This window comes from Argiope bruennichi, chromosome 7, assembly GCF_947563725.1.
Source record: "Argiope bruennichi chromosome 7, qqArgBrue1.1, whole genome shotgun sequence".
Lineage (NCBI taxonomy): Eukaryota > Metazoa > Arthropoda > Arachnida > Araneae > Araneidae > Argiope > Argiope bruennichi.
Genome location: NC_079157.1, coordinates 54,975,453 through 54,997,606, shown reverse-complemented (window position 1 = coordinate 54,997,606; position 22,154 = coordinate 54,975,453). Strand labels below are relative to the sequence as shown.

General features: G+C 25.1%; 1 protein-coding gene across 1 annotated transcript; it reads right to left on the bottom strand.

The window, feature by feature from the left end:
- Positions 1 to 659: 659 nt before the first annotated feature.
- Positions 660 to 21,831, bottom strand: LOC129976376 (SURP and G-patch domain-containing protein 1-like). The gene is made up of 12 exons (XM_056089909.1): positions 21,616 to 21,831; positions 19,528 to 19,622; positions 16,699 to 16,771; positions 15,396 to 15,463; positions 13,259 to 13,382; positions 10,098 to 10,216; positions 8,866 to 8,979; positions 8,069 to 8,157; positions 6,433 to 6,589; positions 3,478 to 3,730; positions 1,480 to 1,609; positions 660 to 892 (listed from the first exon to the last, which is right to left on the bottom strand). Exons 1-12 carry the CDS (start codon positions 21,762 to 21,764, stop codon positions 866 to 868), a joined length of 1,398 nt encoding a protein of 465 aa, XP_055945884.1. The 5' UTR covers positions 21,765 to 21,831; the 3' UTR covers positions 660 to 865.
- Positions 21,832 to 22,154: the final 323 nt, after the last annotated feature.

Below are 22,154 nucleotides of genomic sequence, written 5' to 3'. Positions count from 1 at the left end.
GTAAATGAATATATCTCCCTTCTTCAAAAAATTTTATTAATTTTTTTCTATGTAAATTTACGATATGAGTTTTGATTTGTTTGCTAGAATTTTTCATGTTGAATTTGAAAAAAGCATAATTATTAGATAGAAATATCTTCTTAAATTGTCTCTTTATATCCTTTTTTTTTTTTTAATTTCAGAGTTAATTTGAAATTCACTTTGAATTTACAAAAATAATTATCTGCTCTTTTTCTGGTCATTTCAACATGGCAGTGTTTTCAATGTAAACTTTGAAGCAACTACAGTATTGAAAATGCTTAAAATTTAGAAGATTCGGAAAATTATATATATATATAATAAATATTTTCCGAAATTTTTTTTCAACAGCAAATTATGTAAGATAAATTTATTCTAGTGTATAAATTTCTTTAAACTAAATATTTGATATAATTTAATCCTAAAGATATGTATTGCCTTTTATTACATAAAACACAACTTAAAAACACTATGTGAAACAAATTGTACAATTTTTTATTGAACACATTAAAACTGTTAACATCTGAGTTGGAATGAAAATTTTTCAAGTGAATTAAAATCGACCCCTATCAATATATTTTAACCTTGAAAACTAATTGTACTTCATAGGAACAATAACAATTTTAGAGAAAAATATAAAGTAAGCATCAAATAAAATTTTATTTACATACTACATTAACAAGTTTGAAATACAAAACTGTTATAATAGGCATGATGTGTCAAATTTTTTTTGGCTATGAGACAGGAAATTCAGATTCAATAATATCTTGAGCAAGATAAGGAGCATTGTCCAACAGAGGTTTTTTGTATCTGTTTAAATTGTAAATATTGCATACTTCATATTACTTTAATAATAAGGACGCCTAGGATTATTCTGCAAGAAAAAAAAGATTATGCTGTAACAAGACATAATGTAAAAAACAATTGTTTTACAAAAAATATATTTATGACATATTTAAAAAATAAGTTGCAAGATTAATCTATATACATTGTTCTGTGTTTTTAAAAATGCAGAAAGAAGTCCTTATTATAGCTTTAAAATAATCCAATTAGTTGTTTCTTTATTTTCTGAGATAAGCAGAAATAAATATTTAATAAAATTTCTGAATTAATGCAAGAAAATTAAACAACAAATTATGTATAATTTAAAATACATATGGAAGGGGTTAAATCCAAGAAAATTCATTGTTTAATTGCATCAGCAACTTTAAAAATTATTTATTTTTCTGTTTAAGAAATAATAGAACATAAGCATCCAGAAAATATATTACATATTTAGTTTGCAATATTTATCAAACTAATTCTTCTGATTAAAAATTAAGTTTACACTGAAAAATCAATGTAATATTACTTCTCAATTTAAAATGCAATTGTTTCAATACATATATATAAAAAACTATCATTATCTGTCCAAATTAAACTTAATGTTTCATTGTGCATATAAAGAGAAAACAAACTTACTAATGGATTAGGTCTGAATCTATAAGCTAACATCATCCTCTTTCGATAAGCTTCATATTCATCGTCATCAGACTTAATGTCATCTGGTCTACTTTGACCTAACCCAGCATTGTCAAAAGAAACTGTTCCTCTAAAAAAGAATTAGTTATTTCATTTAAAACTTAATGATTGAAAAATATTTAGATAATATTTGCAGTATATCAATTTCTTACTGCAAATGTAAGATAAATGCAGTAAAAAAAATTCAGCCTCTACTTATAATATACGTTCCATTTTTTAACAAATATCATATTAGACTTTATTACAATTTTCTACTTTGTTGTATATGGAGCATAAAATCGAGAAATTCTTTTTCAAAATTTTAATGAACATCAATGTTTTAAATCTTCTTGAAGCTGAATAAAATTTTCTTTAAGTTATGCTTAGATGGAATAACATGATAATAAAAAAAAATATATATTCCACATAAATGAAATTTATTATATAGTTTTCATAACAAAAATGTAGATTTGTATGAAATCCTGGACAAAATCCATCTACAAGTCTATTCAAATGCAATGTAAATACAGTAATATTGAGAAATTAATTAGAGGTATGATATTTGAAATATAGTTTTAACATTATAATTATAAATCTGTAAAATTTTTTGCTTCAGTCGAATTTAAAAATTATGCAGGATCATACTTAAATTTAAAAAAAAAAATTGATTTCATATTACACTGACTGGTAACATCCTATACATTTTTAATTATTGCTTTTATATACCAGTTTGCAGCTACTCCATCTAGTAAAAATATCAACATTACAGATATTTCTAATTTTATTTAACTAAGTAAGTATATTAATTTAAACCATGCTAGATTCAAAATTATAATTTCTAAAATATAGCAATCTGCATTTATTTTCTTACTACACATTTTTACTTTTGTATAAAATTTACTGCATCTATAATTTAATTTGCAAGATACATTATTATTTGTTATTTTAAAGACATATTACTTCACCTCAAAGAAAGTATTACGTAATTTTTATTTATTACTAACTGCTATTGGCAACCAGTGGCTCACAAGGAATATTAGTTGTGTTTAATTTTTATTAAATATCTTATGTTCAATATTCATGGTTCCCCCAGAAAAAGCATTTTTAAGCATTAAATTGTAATGTACATTAAAATGCTATTATTTTAATAGCCTCACAATTGTTTTATTCATATGTAATTTTCTTGAATGAACTTTACTGATAGAGTGAAATCCATACTGTTAATAAAAAGTAATTGTCCATTTCACATATCTTCTAATTTTTGTAATATGATATAATTTCACTTTCTTATTTTTCAAGTAAACTATCCAGATATTAAACAGAAATTTTCTTCCTTTGTCTTAATGAGAGAGACTGATATGATTAAATATTTGATGAAACAATGAAAGGATTTAAATTTCACAGCAACCATGAAATATATCGCTAAAAGATTATACAAAAAGTAATCCTAAAAAAATTTGCAAAATTCACAACAAATTACATGAAAGTAAATTAGTATTGTTAGAAAGATATTTTTAAATATGGTGTAAAATTAACTCTTAAACAATTACAAAAACACCTTTAACATGCATATTTTTTTAAAAATTAAAATTTAAAAAATATCTTTTGGGGGCATACTTTGCCCCATTCCAAATACCTTTATAAAATTTGATAGTTCCAGATCAAATGATTTGGTTTGTAGAGTGCCAACACACCCACACAAACATTCTTCTTTATTATTAGCAAAGAAAGACAGTTAGAACTAATTTCAGTTCATTTCATTTCAATTAATTAGATCTTATATGAACTTAATACATGATTAATAAATTTAATACAAATAAATATTTTTTTATTTACTATATTTAAAATTAACTAAAAAGAAGATAAGATGTATAAAGCTTTTTAACTTATCATTTATTGATTGATTGATCAAGAACAAATTTTAAAATATATACTTCATTTGCAATTAAAATTACTTACTTATTCACCGGATCAACAATACCCCCTCCATTTGCTCCCAATCCTTGACCTTCAGACCATCCTAATTTTTGAAGCATCTGATAACCAATATTACTTGATGTGATTTTATACTCTTTGTAATCCGAAAGATCAGGAGTTCTGCCTTGTTTCACAGCATCCCATTTTTCAAGGAAATTTTCTAATTCCTCAGGAGGAAGAAAGTCTCCTATGTGGTGCTTACCTTTCCCTTGCTCAGTCAATTTATCAGCCCAAGCTATAAGAACATAAATAGTTGTTTTATGGATATTTTATCACCGTAAGAAGAATTAAATATAAAAATATTCACTTTTATTATTAATAGCATAAGTATAAAGAAATTTCTTTTCTTGCTTTTTTTTTTTTTTCAGATTTTAAAATCAGATATTTTTAGTAATTTTATATCATGAATTAATTTAGTTGATACCTTTTATTTTAAAAACATTCATTCTTATATTTGATGGACAGAGATCAATGATTTTTTTTTTTTGAAATTCCTTAACTATTAAGAAGATGATTAACTTTGAAACATACAGGAAATTGAATACATTTGCTGCTTTTACTGTCATCTTTGAACATCTTCCTAATTCAAGGATACAATATAGTAATATAGAGCAAAAATAAACAGCAGTCAAAATATGAACAAAAAATTAAATTATGGAAAATATAAAGAATGAATGACAAATGAATATACACAATTTGGACAATTCAAGTATGTATAAAGTGATTTTTTGCTAAGACAAAAATTATAATCATATGAAATAAAATTTTCATTCAGATTTTTTTTGTCATTTTTGTTTCTAATCATATTCTTACCAGTGAAATCTTTATACCATGTTTAGTTTACTTAATTGTTGATACATTTTTGAAACTATACAAAGGTTATTTTGGTATGTGCTTTTCAATCTTTAACTATTCTCACATTGCAATGATAACACACAGACTGGATGCCTCACCTCTAAACTTTCACACTACACGAATGAAAAAACATTTGACCCACAATAAATTCAACTTATGCAATGTCCATGAACAGGTGTATCTTCTGTAGAAGGTCTGTTTGAAGCCTAGACTAGCTAATGAAGTTCCCTTAAGTATGTTTAAAATAGTCTAAATTTCAATTAACTGGGAATAGCTTTATGGAATTTGACATAAATTATGTATACAAGATGAGTGATAAGATTTAGGAAAAGAAGAATAAGTCACACACACAAGCAAATCATTTTTTCATACAAACAGTAGTTACAAACACAACATATAAATTATACATATCTTTTGTAATTTTTTTTTAATTATTGTTAAATATATCTTTTATAAGATAGTCTATTAACAGAATACCATGATTAGAATGTTTCAATTTTTACAAAAATTAAATATGACTTTAAAAAAAATTAATATACAATAGATTTTAATTTGATTAAGATTCAAACACAATTTACAATTTTTCTAGAAAACTTACTAAAGAAGACGCTACTATTAATAAAAGCAAATGTTTGTCTATTAGCATTCTACAAAAGCTGTTGGTTTAGGGTTATCAAATTAGGCATAAGTAAGCTTCAATGGGTGAAAATGTGATTTTTTTAAAAAAAGTTCTAATTGGAATTTTAATTAATTAAAAATTAAGGTCCTACAACACTTTCCTATAGCAAATTTTTTAAATTATCACAACACAAAAATAATTTTTGCATCATTTTAAAATTCAATAAATTATTTCAATGAAATTTCTATTTGATTGCCCTACAAACTTTTTTCTTATTTATAATAAATTTTTTAAATATTTTTCAATATTATAGTAAACCAATAATAATTTAAATCTTGTATATTATTGCGAGAAGAATTTTATCCACTAATTTTTTTAACTACTAATAATAAAAACAAGCTGATTTGATTGATGTTATGTATATTCAGTAAGTTTTTATTTAAAATATTTGAAATTTTTATAGCATTATTAAATTGGCAGTTAAAATTAAACTTTAACTATAAACAAAAATGAAAAATTTATGTAGCTGTCAATTTCTAAATACTGCTATTCTTCCCTGTATTATAAAAAAATTATATATAAGTATATGATTGCTCTTTTAGTTTGAAATCTTCAATGCTTGAATTTTCATTGAATCTGAAAAAATGAATATTCTAAGGTATGTAATGAAGCATATCTTAAGCAGTTTCTCTCTCATACACAAACGCACACTAAAGTGCAAAACTGAATAGTTTAATAGTTCTGATTCTATTTTTATTATTTATAATTTTTAAAATTAATTAGCATATTATTAGATTGATTAAATTTAATCATATTATTAAGATTAAAAGCTCATATTTTAGATCAGATGACAAAAAGAATCAGGGAAATACATAGCATGATGAATGATGTAATGCTTCTACAATAGTATTAAATTAGAATTTTTCAAAACCAATAATCCTGGGAGAACAGATGCTCACCAAACTCAGTTAGTTAAAATATTTTAAGAACATTAGTGAATTTCAAATTATTTGCTCACAAATTTTATCACATAACTCAAATTTTTATCACACAATTTACTCTTTAAAAAATATAATTCAGAAAATTCCATATAGTTAAAAACACTTATTTTTCATGGGAATTTACTTTATTTTATCTCCATTTTCGTTTTTTTGCAGGTTTTTATCCATTTAATGCTCACTTTTAAGATGTGCTATCAATCCTATCTTTATTACTTTAATAAATAATTGAAATCTGAAGAACCAAGCAAAAGTCAAATTAGTTGCTAACAGAGTTATGTAGAATAAAGCAAATGAAAGCCTAGCAGGTTTTCTCTATACAATCAAAGAACAATATAAAGTGCTTTAAAATATCATAAACATCTAAAATGGTAATTTAATATTTTTTAAAGCTAAATAATGTTAATGAATATTATTAGAAAATTTAAAAAACAAACAAACAATAGAAAATAAATAAATAATTACATCTAGTCTTTTCCATTTCATTCGCTCTTTTCTTATGTTCCCAAGTTCCTCCATCTGTATCTTCATCAGAATCATATTCATATTTCACCTTCCCTGTTAGCTTTCGGAGCTGATCAGCTCTTTGCTTTGATTGCATCATTTCATACAATAGACGCATCTGTAGTAGATTAAAAAATTTTAAATACAGATTAAACAATGGAGTCATCATGATGTCAAAAGTCATATAGAGAAATATAACTGCTTTCAATAAATAACAGTTTTCTCTATGTTTATATTTTGACAAAACTTTTTGAATGCAGAGAGGGAAAAAAGGGGGGGGGGGGGTATTTCGTTTGTGATAATGCATAAGATAAGAATAACTGTAGTATTTAAGATTATTCTGAATTATTAAGGGTAAGCATAATAAAAACTGGAAGGAAATATTTTAAATCTAAATCAAGTTGTATTTTTAGAGACAAATTTTTTTCAAACTCAATAGTATACAATTTTATTACTTAACTTATAATAAGTAAATAGTAATAAATTATTTGACTGCACTATATTATATATATATATATAAATATAATTTAAACTAAATTAATTTCCTAATTTTTAGCTCAATTCAGCACATATTAAACTCATTCCAAAATATTCTCTTAATTCCTGATCCCATTCCACTTTTCCTATTTAATTAATGCAACAGAAAGCTCTGTAAAAATGCTTTCACCAACGGTTCCCATGCTCTGAATGATGGGATAAAAAATTGCTGACCTAAACAAATTTCTCTAAAAGATCCCTATGATTCGCTTGCCTGGGTTGACAGGCAATCCCTATCAAAATCTCATTGTACATAAGCACTGTGAAAAATATTCTCTCTCTCTCTCTTGCCTCTTTTTTATGCTCTTCTGTTTTTATGTTGTGCTGTGAATGGACGTGTTTTGTCAGTGCACTTGTACAAAAATCATGCTTTCCGGGATGAAATAAAACAAAGATAAAAACTGAAATTCTCTTCTCTCTCTTTGGCCACAACACTGCTTTATATATATATATATATATGAAACAAATCAAAATAATTTAGATTAGCCTCACTTACTTATTATGATGCTAGCATACATAAGATTTTAATGTAAGCAGAAAATGTTAATAACAATAAAATAAAGTTCTAATGCAGGAAATAAAATAATATTATCAAAGGAAATATAAAATTAAAGATAAAAAAAAGTATTACGATCAGCAAAAGAATTACTGCAGAGTGAAGTAAATTCCAAATTTGCACTGGTGCAGGTAACTTCATATTTATTACTTGAGTATGAATTTATTCAATTATAGAAAAAGTTTGAAATTCAAATACAAGATTTTTTTAAAAATTTTATTTCAATACCTTAAATAATTTTATCTTATACAGCATTTTTCATGCACTGATGTATTCATGACCATGAAAATTTTGAACAAAATTGCAATTACAAATTCTGTTTGCAATTCTGGACAAATATGGGGAGGGGGGGAGGACATAAAGAAATAAATAAAAGATTAATAAGTAGAAGAAGATAATTTAAAAATAGTTAATGATATCAAGGTCCATTTCATAATTAACTTGGAAATAAACAGATTAAAAAATCTTGTTAGATTTCAAGAAATACATGAATTCTAAACTAACTTTTCTTTGATCTTCCAACTGCTTCCACTGTTCTGGAGTCAGATCGGTTGAACCGAATACTTGCAATGCATATGATTTTAAGCCTTGGTCTAGAAATATTTTATTGAATTAAATTAAACATAAAATAGTATGGAGGTAATTAGCTAAGTAGATGTTTAATATTAATTATTATTATAATTATGTATCAAAGATTCTAAAGAAACTTTAATACCAAATACAACAACATATTTTTGTGAATTAAGCCACTAAATGTAAAAAAAAACTATGTTTAGAAACAAAGATTATTACAGTACAATCTCATAATGCAGTATCAACTATAATTCACATGAAAAATATATTTAAAAAATAAATACATTTATAAAAACTTTTTAGATGAAATCTTTAAAAAATATTCAAAATATATTAAAAGCATGCCATATTACAATTTTAACAACTGAAAATTCATTTTAATGTTTCTATTTGCATTTATATTATCTATTTTGATTCAATATTATATATTATCTTAAATTTGACAGTTTTTATCTTTCATTATAGCTGGTTGATTTCTTTTATACACACATAGATGATACAAAAATAAATTTGTTTCTCCACAATGTAAAGTAATTCATTAATTGATACAAAACAAACTTAGCAGATAATTCTTCAACATTACTAATCTATTGGGATACAAGAAAATTATTAAAAATAAATTTTTGTATCACAATTTATACAACATCAAATATATATATATACACACAACAAAGAAAAATATAAACAGAGAAGAGCAAAAGAACAATTTTAAAGCAAAATTTGTAAACCTTGTTGCACGTAATTTGGCATCACATTAACATCATCCTTTGAACTTTCTGGTTCCCATCTACTTTTTCTTTTTCTCTTTGCTGAAGATTGAGATTCCGATCTATTATCTTCACCTACATTAGACAAACAAAGACATACATCAGAACAGAAAAAAATGCAATTAATATGAAAATTTTGTTTTTCAATTACATTTTATCTTTAGTTTATTAATATAAAAGTGTTTAATATATTTTCTTGGATAAGGGTTTTTTCCCCCCTCTCTTCTTTTTCCCACCTTTAAAACAGTAAACTGATGAAAATTATTCCATTATAATATACAATTGTCATTCAGTTTTCCATTTGTAAAAGTAGGAAATAAATATCCACTTCTATTTACTATTACAAATTTTACAATAAGGGTAATAATATATATATATATTATTACATCATTATATTAAATTAAGAGTTTAACTCTTAATTTAATCCAACTTAATTTCCAAAACTTAGACCATCTAATTTCATTCTAAAATATTCTCTTATTTCGTGATCCAATTCCACTTTCGGTTTAATCAATTCCTCCGTAAAACTAATGCGCCATCAGTACTATGTCTCAAATGAAAGTGATCTCTTTGGTGCCCTTGAAAAGGTGTCAAAGGTCAACATGTATACTGAATTGACTTGTGGCTAGAAATCCTATGTTATATGACTAGTGATCATTTGTTTCGTCCCTTTTCGCTTCTTTCTTACTTTTGTGCTGTGTTGCATCTGCTTGTAAATAAATTGCTTTCCCGAGATGGATATTAAAGAGAGAATAAAACAAAATTTAAAATATAACATCCGTCTCATCTAATTCTTCAAACCTGCACTCTGCTTCAACTAAAATAATGTTACATATTATTTAGTCGAGAGAATTCGAAATTCATTATATATATATATATATATAATTAAAAAAAAGTAAGTAGAAGTCAAGTCATGGATTTATTTTAGATGCTTTTCATTTTAATTATTAGGTACACATGAAACAAAATGAGTTAAAGTACTCATAGAATAATCTGGGGAGGGAGGGGATGGGCAGAAGAGATCTTTAAAATGATAAATATTATAAAAAATATTGGTACTAAAAATTTAAAAAATGAATATTACTTTAAAGAATTCTACAGTAAGTTTCGCTGATGAGCTTTATTATTTAAAATGAAAAACACTAGTACAATGCCAATATAAAATAATTAATAAATCTGAGGAAATGTGTTACCTTTGTTACTGAAAGTCATTAGATGGCCATCAGCTTCAGCTCTCTTTCGAGCTTCCACCAAATCAGATACTCTTTTTTGATATAATTTGTAGATTTCACTTTCAGGTTCATGCAAAAATCTAAACATATGTAAAAAATTTCTTTTACTGAAAGCCACTAGGGTATTAAAATTTCAAAAGCAAATAAGCAAAATCTTTTGGTTATATTTTCCAGTTATATAAAATAATTATTTTCCTAGTTATTTACAATAACAAGGCAATAGTTTAAAGCAACATTTGCATTCTACAGTTAATAATCTTTAAATTATTTTTATTTGTAAAAGAATTCCTTCAAAAAGAGATAATGAAGGTTGTTGATAATTTAAAATTATTAGATTGACATACTTAGAATAAATAATATTGTGAAAAATGAAACACAATATATCTTAACTAATACATTTAATTTAAAATAGAAGAAAAATGTTCAAATTTGCTAAATAATTCTGAAATTTTTAATAATTTAAATAAAAACAAGTATTCTGAAACACAATTAGATATGAATATTAAGTTCATTTTGTATAAATATTTACTTTTGCAAATGATTAACAAATAATTTCATACAAAACATTTCAGCCTTATAAAGTTTCATTTTTATTTTGGCATAACTGGCAAATTACTGCATATATCCATCAATTATAAATAGATATTAATTCACTGTAAAACAAATTTGGGTAATTACAGATTACTCCATCAACCATTTTAGATAAAATCTAAACTATCACCAAAAAATTGATTTTATGCTATTAATCAATAACCATGACATTACATTACACTGTTCAAACCTTGGGCAATGAAGAAGTAATCAATAATTTCTGCAGCTGTAAATGTGGGTATAAAAGCTTTTTTTTTTTTTTTTTTCCCACATTAGCCTAATATTTGATTTATTATTATTATTTTTTTTTCTGATTCAGAGATGTTTTTAATATCTTTGAAATTCTTAAATTTCAAAATGCTCCCAAATTTAAAAGGTTAATTAGTAATTAAAAAGTTATAAGATTTTTTTTTAGGTTAACAAAAAATTCTTGTCTAATTTTTTCAGAAAACAAAACCATTGCATGTTCTAATATAATTATAGTGTTGTTATAATTTAAATAATTGTTTGGGAAAGTTTAGATTGTTTTGTAGCTAGTTATATACTCTTTGTATTACACCTCTTACACTTTGCATTTATGCTAAGTTATCAAATGTCTCACTGAAATGGTGAAATATTGCTTAGATAATCCGTGAGAAGCGAGACAACGAAATATCGATTAAATAATCCATGAGAAGCAAGATAAAGAAATATCGATTAGATAATCCATGGGAAGTGTGATGGTATGTATTCTTACTTAAAAAATAATATAAGATGCAAAAAATAATACATGGCAATTGAATTACCAGTAATTTTTGCTTAGATATTATTTCATTGATTGCATCAAATATTGATGGAATAACATATAAGTAGCAAGAGAGTACATATTATCCTATCATCCATGTCAGGTCGATTTAAGTTACAAGTTTTGCTTGCATCTTCATCATATAAATAAACAACATTTTTTCTAATATAAACGTTTGTTTATTGCAGTTGAAGGTAATGTTTTGGTTCCCACTCCAAGGAATAATATGTAAGTACCCAAATTTGTATTATGTAAAACATTTATTAAATAATTTCAGAAGAAAACCTTACTGGATTTGGTACCGCTTCAAAACCAGCTTTTAAAAAAAAAAGAAGATAATAATCAATCAGAATCTTAGAATAAAAAATTTATTTACAAACAATGGGAGGGAAAACAACACATAATCAGAAAAAACTAATTTCAATTCTAACTTTTAGAAAATTAAATATATATTTTAGATATTAAAATTTAAAAAATAAAATTTATGAGTAATTCAGCAACTTTATTATATCTTAGAAGAAAATTATGATTTTGTATTAAAGTAATGATTATACACACATTCTAAAAGGTTTTTAAGTTTATATAATTTAAACACTACATAAACACATACATTAAATGTTGCTAATAAATTTGTATGTTGTTTTCAAACTTAAACAATAACAAAATGAAAACTCAATCAGCTTCATACAGATATTTTATTGCTTTCATTTAGTGCATAGAACAAGATATAGAAATATAAATATACAGATAATTTTAATTATTTAAATAATGCATTAAACTTTGCATAAAAACATTTATCAATTCTTAATTGGTAAATATCAACAAAACACTGATAAGTCACATTTTTCTGTAACAGTTAAATATGAATACAGTGGAATCTAACATAACAAGCATAATCCGTTCCTGTACCTTATTCGTATTGCAAAATAATCATTAAGGAAAACGATTTTTCAAAACAGGAATCCATTTAAAATTAAAATAAATAAAAAATGAATTCCATTTTGAAAAAAAAATACTTGAACAAATTTATAAATATAATTTATTACTTATAATGTATGCTTTTTTTTTAACAAGAAAGTTGTCACCAGACATCAAGTAAGTGCTCAAAACAGACTGATACAGGCCCATCTGATATGTTACATCACAATGTCTCCTTGCAATTCATTCTGCAAAACATTCATAAAGCTAGTCACTTTTTTACATTTTGCTTTGTTCATTATGAAAGGTGTTCATTAAACAAGGCTTGATTGCATAACCTCTCAATTCATGTTTGGATGCATGAATTCATCTCTTCATATATGGTAACTTTTTGTTGTTTTTAATTTTAAATTACAAGAGTGAACATTTTTGAATCTTTGAACTTTTTTATTTAATGATACAAAAAATGGAATTTGAAAAATGAAAGAATATTAAATAAATGAAACATATTTCTAGAAAATTAACTATTAAAAAAAAAACTCTCTGTTGCATTTCACATCACTCAGTATTTTTAATAATCAATCATGAAATAATTTTCAATAATTTAATACTTTAATCGTTCCATTAAAGCATTATGCAAAATAACCCTTTGCTAGGTATGTAGTGTTACTTAGATAATACGTTCAACTGAAATTAAGATACAGATTTAGTCACATTTTAAAATTAATAACAGAAAATGTAATTGGTTAAATACTTCATTCTTGCCATTTTCCCTCTAAAGAAGAATAAATTGTTAAAATCTGTAAAAATAACTGAATTGTCATATTACCTGTAAGCAGGATCTGATTCATTCACCTTCTTTGCCATCTCCTCAGCTATTTCACCATTCACAGCTACCGATATAGCAACCTTCTCAACTGCATTGCGTATGGCTGTATCCTCTGGTGAAGAAACTAGAAGCATTCTATCAGAATTCTGTGTGCGTTCATTCATCAAGAATGATCATCTTTGCTATATAAGCAGGTAAGAAAACAAATGCCCATCATGCATAAATAATAAAGGAGACAAGTACCCCCTCCCGCATGCAATGAGTCGAGGTGTTATATGTTTAATCATAACAATTACCATGATATTTCTGATGAGCAAAATTATATTTCATTAATAAAAATTTGCAGATATAAACATGAAATATTAATTTTTTTAGTATATATATATTTAAATTAACTTTTATTTGTTATATATTAAGAGTTATGGGCTGGGGATATATTTAGCTTCTTAAAATGTTAAAAATAATCTTTTTAAGTATAAAAACAAGGCAGCTAAATCAAATTTAAGATGGCATAGTTGCTACTAGAATCATATATCAATTGAAAATATCAGCATTAGCAATGACATATATTTAAAAAAAAACGCTACAAAAATTGTGTATTAAATTTATTGATGGAAAAGATAGATATGAAATCTGCAATATTTGATAGAAAATGGCCAATCTATAAGACAGTATTCAAGCAATGATTTGTTACCATATTTATGCACATCATCATAAAAAAAAATTCATGATTTTTAAAAAAAATTTAATTTACAATAATAACTAAATGTACCATTGAGAAGGGAACTGTTTATGATTTTTTACTCAATCCATTTATTTTGATATTTTATTCTTAAATGCAAAGGAAATGTAAAGAATATCTAAAAAATTCATCCACTAAGTTGCAAGATTATTAATTCTTATTACTATGAAGCTAAACATGAAAGGAATAGAATATTTGTAAAAAAAGGAAGAAATGAAAGGAAAATTTGATCTGAGTATTAAAATACTTAAGTAATTGGCTTTGGTGTTCTGTAATGAACAATAAAAGTTAGCTAATAATACATATAGATTTTTGTATTAAAAAATGAAGTAACCTTAAGACAAATTTCAGATTTTAGCTTCAGTTATTCATATAATGCAAAAGTACTTAAAATTTTTGATGATGCAAGAAGAAATTGAATATATCTCAGGTGCACTTTAGGACTCAATTAGAGAAAGAATTCTGTTTGGAAATCAATGGCCTGCACTTAAGTAATTATTATTATAGAATTAGAAAATTATACCAATATATTACTTTCAATACAATTATTATTCAAATTGAGGCACTGCTTCACATAACATTTTACAGAGTTTAAAATTTTTTTTTTTTTTTTTTTTTTTTTTTTTACGTTAACATCAAGAAATGAAATAACTTTATAAAAGAATGATTGACAACATTCTATTCATCAAAGTGTCGAAATTTTCTTGAATTATGATGAGTTCCCTTTCATACACTTAAGAGTTTAAGAACAAATTTAAGCTATAAGGGAAGGGAAATTATGCACATTTTTCAACAGAGCTGTTTCTTAGGTCTTTCAATGTCACACAGGAAATGAACATGAGCTAGTAGCACAGGATTCATAATCCACTCACTAATATCTGATGAGAAATTTCAAACAGTGTCTTTGGGATAATACAGCTACCTCCATATATGACTTGCTCCTACATAAACGAAGCTTATTTTCTGAATTTCCCCTAAATATTCTTAAACATCATGATACAGAATCCAAGACCACTTTCAAAAAACACACTTTATTTCAAATAATCTATAAAATTAATTCATTGGTCATTAGATATATTGCAAAGACAATTATAATAATTAATTCAGAAAAGTTTAATTCTACATTTTTGATAGGACACAAGACATCTTTAAATCACAGTCTGTGAACAACTTAACTGAAAATTCTTAGCCACTTTCTATCAAACTTCAAATATTTGTAAATTCCTTGTAAATTTACTATCTTATGTAAAAGTTTTATTAAGATTCAATTTGTTAATAATATTTAAACTAAACCAAATTCAGTATGTTGAAATATCAACTTATTTTTAAAGACATGACATATACAAAAAAAAAAAAAAAAAAAAAAAATGGATATTACATAAATATGTCACATACCATTTGTTTTATCTTCTTCTTCATCATCAGCTAGTTTGTTTTGAATAGGAGTGGGAGTCAGTGTCTTGCTATATGGCAAAGAAGAGAGAAAATCCAAATTCAGTAAATCAATAATAATATGCAAACAAAATGATAAATAAATAACAAGAATTCATGTATTATTCAAATAATGTAATCATTTCTTTATAAGAATAAATGCATTTATTTATGGAAGAATATAAAATTTGCACTTCTAACGAAATTATAATTCCTCATTTAACACAAACATATCTGAAACTTAAAAGTTGTCATGAAAAAATGTCACAATAAAATGTCAAGATATTATTAAAAAAAAGCATAAATGTTGGCATGAAATATTCTTATTCAATAAGCATGATTATCAGTCGTGTAGCTGGAACTTCTGCCATCGAGCAGGACTTGCAATATGTTACTCTATCTTCATAAATTTACATAAGAGTACATAAACTGAAATAATATTAAGTGCATAAACAATACTGAAAAATAAAAAATAACTGAAAAAAATTGTCTCTAAACTAACCAGTTAACTGAGGAATTTATTTCTTAAAATCCTGCACCCCCCCCACCCTTTTAAAGTCAAGCTATGAAGCATATACATGTCTAAAGCAATATAAACAGTAAAATAAATTTGCATAATCTAATTAACTATTTAATTATAGAATAATTAATTATTTTATCTAGTATAGTATAATTATAATGTAATTAATAGCAATTCTGTATAATAGTATAATAAAATTTTGCAAAAAAAATCATAATGTGAATAAGATTTCATTTTTATTATATAAAAACACTATACACTGATTGCACCCAATTAAAGATTTGGTATAAGTGCATACACATTGAACACACTTAACTGGTTAAAATATAAAATTATAATGCAGTGTTTATTGTTGTGTTTTTCTATACCTTTTATTAGAAAAAGCATTTTTAATCTATCTACAAAAAACATTAAAATCTATTTCAGAAGTTAATTTATATCAAATAGATGGCATTGCAAGATTTTGCTGATTTAAAATGCTGCCCAGAGCAGACTATCCACCCTGGCAACCTTAATGCTATAATCATTGAAACGTGTGCTAGAGCACAAAAACTGTAAATTTATGCAAAATGGAAGAAAGAAAAAAAAAGTCATGCATTTCATAGCAGAGGTTACTCTATTTGTAATTTGCTGTCTAGTAAAGCAGAAATGTATCATAAAATATAATTGAGTAAGAATTTCTTTCTACAGAAAATAAATTTTACATTACTTCTATAAAAAAAAAAAAAGGTAGTGAAACTTGCTAACCTTTCTGGAGCTTGAATTTTCATAACAATTCCACTTTTAGAGGACGAACTCTCACTGGAATCAGATTTCATAGCTAATAAAAGAATTTTATATTTTTATTAAATTATAAAAAAATTCAATTTGATTATTTACATTGGTATTTCTTAAAATTGAACTTTACGATATATATTCTAGAAAATACAAACAGAAAATGATTAAACTTATAATATGAAATGAGATGTCATAGCAATTTAGCAAACTTTGCATAGCAACTTTGTGAATAAAATTCATATTACAAAAACTGAAAAATTGAACATGAAAATTCATCCAAAATGTATTAGTCAAGATGACTGTACTGGATTTTAAAAGGAGTTAAAGAGAGAGAAATAGGATTTTCTGTTACACTTTGCCAAAATGAGATGTTTTTTTAGATACATTCCTATAGGAAGACTACCTATTGAATTGGTCAATGACAAGACTTCAGAAATTTTTTTGCAATTCTTCACTGATCATGGTACCTAGAACCCAAAACCACTATTCATTCAGAAATTTATATACACATAATACGCATATATTGTTTTGTCCATGGTAGTATGTAAACCAGATAACTAGAGTAATTTTATTTCAATTTTAACTGGTTTGGAATATGTTGTAAGAAATGTAAAAACCATGAGTCATCTAGCTCAAAAAAAGTGGAAAAGATAGGGGGTGGAAATCTTCATTTTTTTATAACTTCCTTAATATGGAAGATAGAAATGTAAAATTAGCGCCTCATTAAGAAAAACAAGTTCTGTCTTTAAAGTTTTTCAATAGCTGCAAATGCTTCAAAGTTAGAGCCTAAATTTTGTCTGTCTCTGAAATCAACAATTCATGTTGCCAGTTTTGAAAATTTTTTTTTAATTTTTAATTTTCTTTTATTTCTGTAATTTGAATTTATTTAAATGCACATGGAGTAAAGATTAAAAACTTGATTAAAATTAATAAAATAAAAATAAAGGAGGGGAAAGATTTAATGGCAACATTATGACAAAACGATCAGTTTAAAAATTTCCAGAAGTTTTGTGTTTTTTAGTTCATACAAATTTTTTTAAATGAACATTGTTTTTATAAAACTTTTCTTAATTTGGTCCTTTGGCTTGGTATCTATCATATTACTAAGAGTATACTGTATTAAAAAATATTGAAAAAATAAAAGGCAACCATAATGGGTTTAGCCCATGTATGGGGTTTTTAATAACTGACTAAAGGTAATTAATCACCAGGAAAAGCTTGGCAAAGATATCTTGTTAATCTATTGACTTGTTCACTAATGACAGGTGGTAAAGCCCAAAATTTGCAATACAAGTACCAAAGAATATTAAAAAAAAAAAAAAAAAAAACTGATTTTAAATTTCCTTTTACTCCAATTAATAGTTATTGCCAGCATTTTGGCCTAGGGTCTTTCATTATTAGGGTCATAAGGCCACAAGTCTTTCCTTTGACCTGGGCGTCTTGGGTTCTGGCATGGTTGTTCTTTACCCTGTGTTCTGCCTGTCAGGTGTTTGAAAGAGCCCCCTCCCCATAAAAAAAAGGGGTTGTGCAAGTGAGTGTCATCTCCATATGAGCAAGAAGTCAGACTTTTGCCTTTGGGTACTCATGGGACTGCATAAACTCGGTTTAAATCAATGACTTCGTCAGTGGGCTTGTCTATGGCAAGTGCCATAAGTAACAAAAACAACTGAAATATTTAAATGTGCATAGAATTCAGTTCCAATATTAATTAAGAAAAGAAGATGACTTTTTACCTCCAATATATGACAAATAAAAAATCAAACAATAAATTCATACTTCTCATTATAAAACTATTGTTTGCATTTAATTGAAAGAATATTTGCAAATAATAGCTAATTTCTTGTCTAAAATGCAGCAATAAGTATTCAGTTTTTGCAGACTAATACCAACTTTTAGCACTTGCTAAAAACTTCTAAGCTTTTCAATAGTAAACACTTTTTAAGAAGCCTAGAAGCTAATTATTTTTTTACTTGGATATTATTTATTTTGCCATAAATACTGAATTGTTCAATAGCAATATAAACACTATCTATGGTTGCTTCAATATGTAATATTTCATTTTTTCTTTATTATATACAAAGTATAGAGAAAGTATTGCAATCATCAAAAAATTCAAATTCGAGATTTTGATGAAATCCTTCATTTTAAACACCCGAGTCCGAAAAACATATTTTTGGCATTACGGCTGTCTGTCAGTCTGTATTTGACAAAGATAATTCAAAATACTTTGAGGTAGACAAATGAAATTTCATATATGGTCTTTTCAACAAATTTGTAGATTTCTATCAAATGTTCAGCAAAATCTATTCAGAGAAAAATGATCCATCTGGCTGTTTGAGTGCAAATAAATTAAATAATTACAAAATACAAAGAATTATGTAAATAAAATTTTGTACACATATTTAGCATCTAAAGCAGATTTATCAAATTTTGAACCAAAATTTCTCATGTACGTAAACATGATAATACATAAACACAATGATTTAAATCAATGAAAGTCATTCTGTTGTCTTGTGATTACAACTGTAGCTATATGTCCAATTTTGAATTGAATCAATCTGCAAAAAAGGTGTCCAAAACACTTATTCACAAAAGAAATTCAGTAAAACTGCAAGATTCATGCCAAAGATCTGTATTTTATCACCATAAACTTACAAAATCAATTTGTAATTACTTTGCATGGCATTTGTTCACTATGCAAAGGAGCACTCTTTCATTGCTAAACTGTATACCTTTTGAAAGAAAGGTAGGAGATATTATGCATAAATATAAATTGAATTAAATAAAATATTGTCTTACCATTAGATTCCTGCATTTTTTTAAACTGGTCTAAAAAGCTTCCATCATTTTTAAATTGATTTGTTGTAGTGAGACGTGGAATCTTTACAGGAAAACTGAAAATAAATCGAAAAATAATTCAGATAAAGAAAAATATTTTTAAATGATTCAACAGACTAAACTTAAAAATTGGCAAAGAATTATACAATTTACAAGACTAAAATTTAAGATATAAAACAAAACATCTTTACAAATTCAGATTTACATAAAAAGCAAAATCTTACAAAAATAATCAAATAAAAATTAATTAAAACATATCTTTTGGACTAAATGTATAATTAGTCTAAAAGACTTATATTATGCTCTTTTGAAAATTATTTTAATAAATTGATACTAGTGTTTATAATGATTAAGGGTATGTTTAAAACATTATTTTCTTGTTTTGCACAATCAGTAAGAATTTAATAATGATTAATTTTAATTTCATATTTTTTGCAATTAATAATATAATTAAACATTAGTTTTTCTAGTTTAAAGGGCACAGGGATGATAATAAGATGCTATTGCACCAAGATTACAGATTCTCAATATGAAATCTTCTTTGTGGTGATGAATCCTGAAGTCAAGCAATAAAATTATTCTGAGAAAGTATATTAAATATCAAATGTATGAATATGAGTATAAAAATACAATTTCTAAAATAATTAAACTGGAAAGTGGATTAATTTTAAGGAAAATTTTAATAAACTGTTTTTAAATTATATTAAAAAAATCAAAATTAAGAAAATTGTGAAATAAAACTAAATTCTACAACATTTTTTTTTTTTTTTAATTTGAGAAAAATTGAAAAATCAGTAACAAATAATTTTAAAAACTTTATTACAGAATATGCAACAAAAATTAATATAATTAAAACAAAATATAAAAAATGATCGCTTTTTATTTCCTAACAATACCCTAATTAATAAATCAAAGTAAAAAAATGAAAATGATAACAATGTGCCATCAAAATCTACTTAATGGATAGTGTATACCAGTTGAAATTTGTTTAAGAGTTTAGGAATACATATTGACTTGTTAAACAAAATAAAATCAAACAAAGGAAAGAAGTTAATTTAGACAAGGATGTGAAATGCAAAATTTTCTCAATTAAGATATGAAAATAATAGATCTAAGTAAACTTATTTATCTTGAACAAATGTTTTATTTCTACATTTGATATTTATAAATGCATATACATTTGATATCAAAAATATAAAAATTGAAGAAATATTAAGATTATATATGTTTGCCAGCAGTTCATTTTTATGCATCTATTTTTAAAATGGTTTTATACTTTTGAAATAGCAATTTGTAGAGACATAAAACAGTGAAGAAACTACTATTTTATTGATTTTAGGTTCTCTTTGACAAATTGTACAAATATGTGTGCACTCTAAGGTGCAAAATTAAATCATCGATAATCTTATTAATCTACTATGAGTTATCTCATAATGTAATAATCAATTTTAGAATAATAGAGCTTTTAAAATTTTTTAGTAATGTTTTTTTTAAAACAGCTTCAACTTTAATATATGCATTTTGGGAGTGAATTCCCACTTACATTACTGCATTTTATAATAAATCATCCTCAGTAAGATTTCTAATAATTCCTAGAAATTACAAAATGTTAAATTCTTCTAGCATAATTGATTTATAAGAATTAAAAATAAAAGCAAAACATTAAAGAGAAAGATGTTATTTCATTTTCTCACTTGTTATAATTTCTGAACATATAAAAATAATTTCTTTAATTCCCTAGAAAGGAAATCAGACAATTGAACCATTAATTAATGGAAATATTATGCTAAAATTTAACAACATAATAAAGCTTTTTTTTGTCAACTTCAGTATTTTCTTTGTAAACCTCCCTAAGACGAAACAAGAAATAAAATTATCATAAATTTAAAAGTTATGTATTTAAAAGTTATGAAAAAATTTGAAATTCTTACTGAAAATATTTGGTGCATAAAAAATGAAGTTTCAATTAATAACTGAAAAAAATTATGTAAATATTTCCATTTGAGAAACATAAGATTTAAATGTTAAAATTGACAGCTAGAATTTAACCTTTTGTTGGAGGACGTGACAATATTAGTAGTTGTTGTCATGGTTTGATCTTCTTTCTTGCGCTTCTTTTCAGCTATTTTTCTTAAAATTTCTTGTTTCTTTTCTTCAATAATTCTCCTTTGTTCCGACATTTCCGACAAACGATCCATTTTTAATAATTCGCAAAGCTTCACCAATATAAAACACCAACCTTCAAACGTAAATAAACACTATTAATCATAAATGTACCTGCAAAGTAAAAGTTGAACTATTGCGCATGCTCTCTTGTTAAGAGGTTAAATGATGTCTTGTAATTAATATGGTAAATAATAAATAAGAAATAAATTTAAATGAAATACATTTTATGAACAGACGCATTAAACTTGTTCACAAAATTAAGTGCGAAATTTGATTTTAATAAATATCTGAGTAATGCCCAAACATTCAGCTTTTACTTTCACATTCACTAGATATTGCACAGTGTTTGAATATATTTATTACTTATTTTATTTAAATTTTTTTTCTCAATATGCTTATATAATGTAGTTTCTGTTCTCGTG

What these genes read in the sequence shown, in the direction of transcription:
- LOC129976376 (XM_056089909.1), bottom strand. Translation starts at nt 21,764, where the DNA reads ATGGATCGTTTGTCGGAAATGTCGGAACAAAGGAGAATTATTGAAGAA. An exon ending in GTCACGTCCTCCAACAAAAG is followed by an intron (nt 19,623 to 21,615) that starts GTTAAATTCTAG and finishes ATTTATTTTCAG; the next exon opens with TTTTCCTGTAAAGATTCCAC. An exon ending in TGAAATGGAAAAGACTAGAT is followed by an intron (nt 3,731 to 6,432) that starts GTAATTATTTAT and finishes ATGTTCTTATAG; the next exon opens with CTTGGGCTGATAAATTGACT.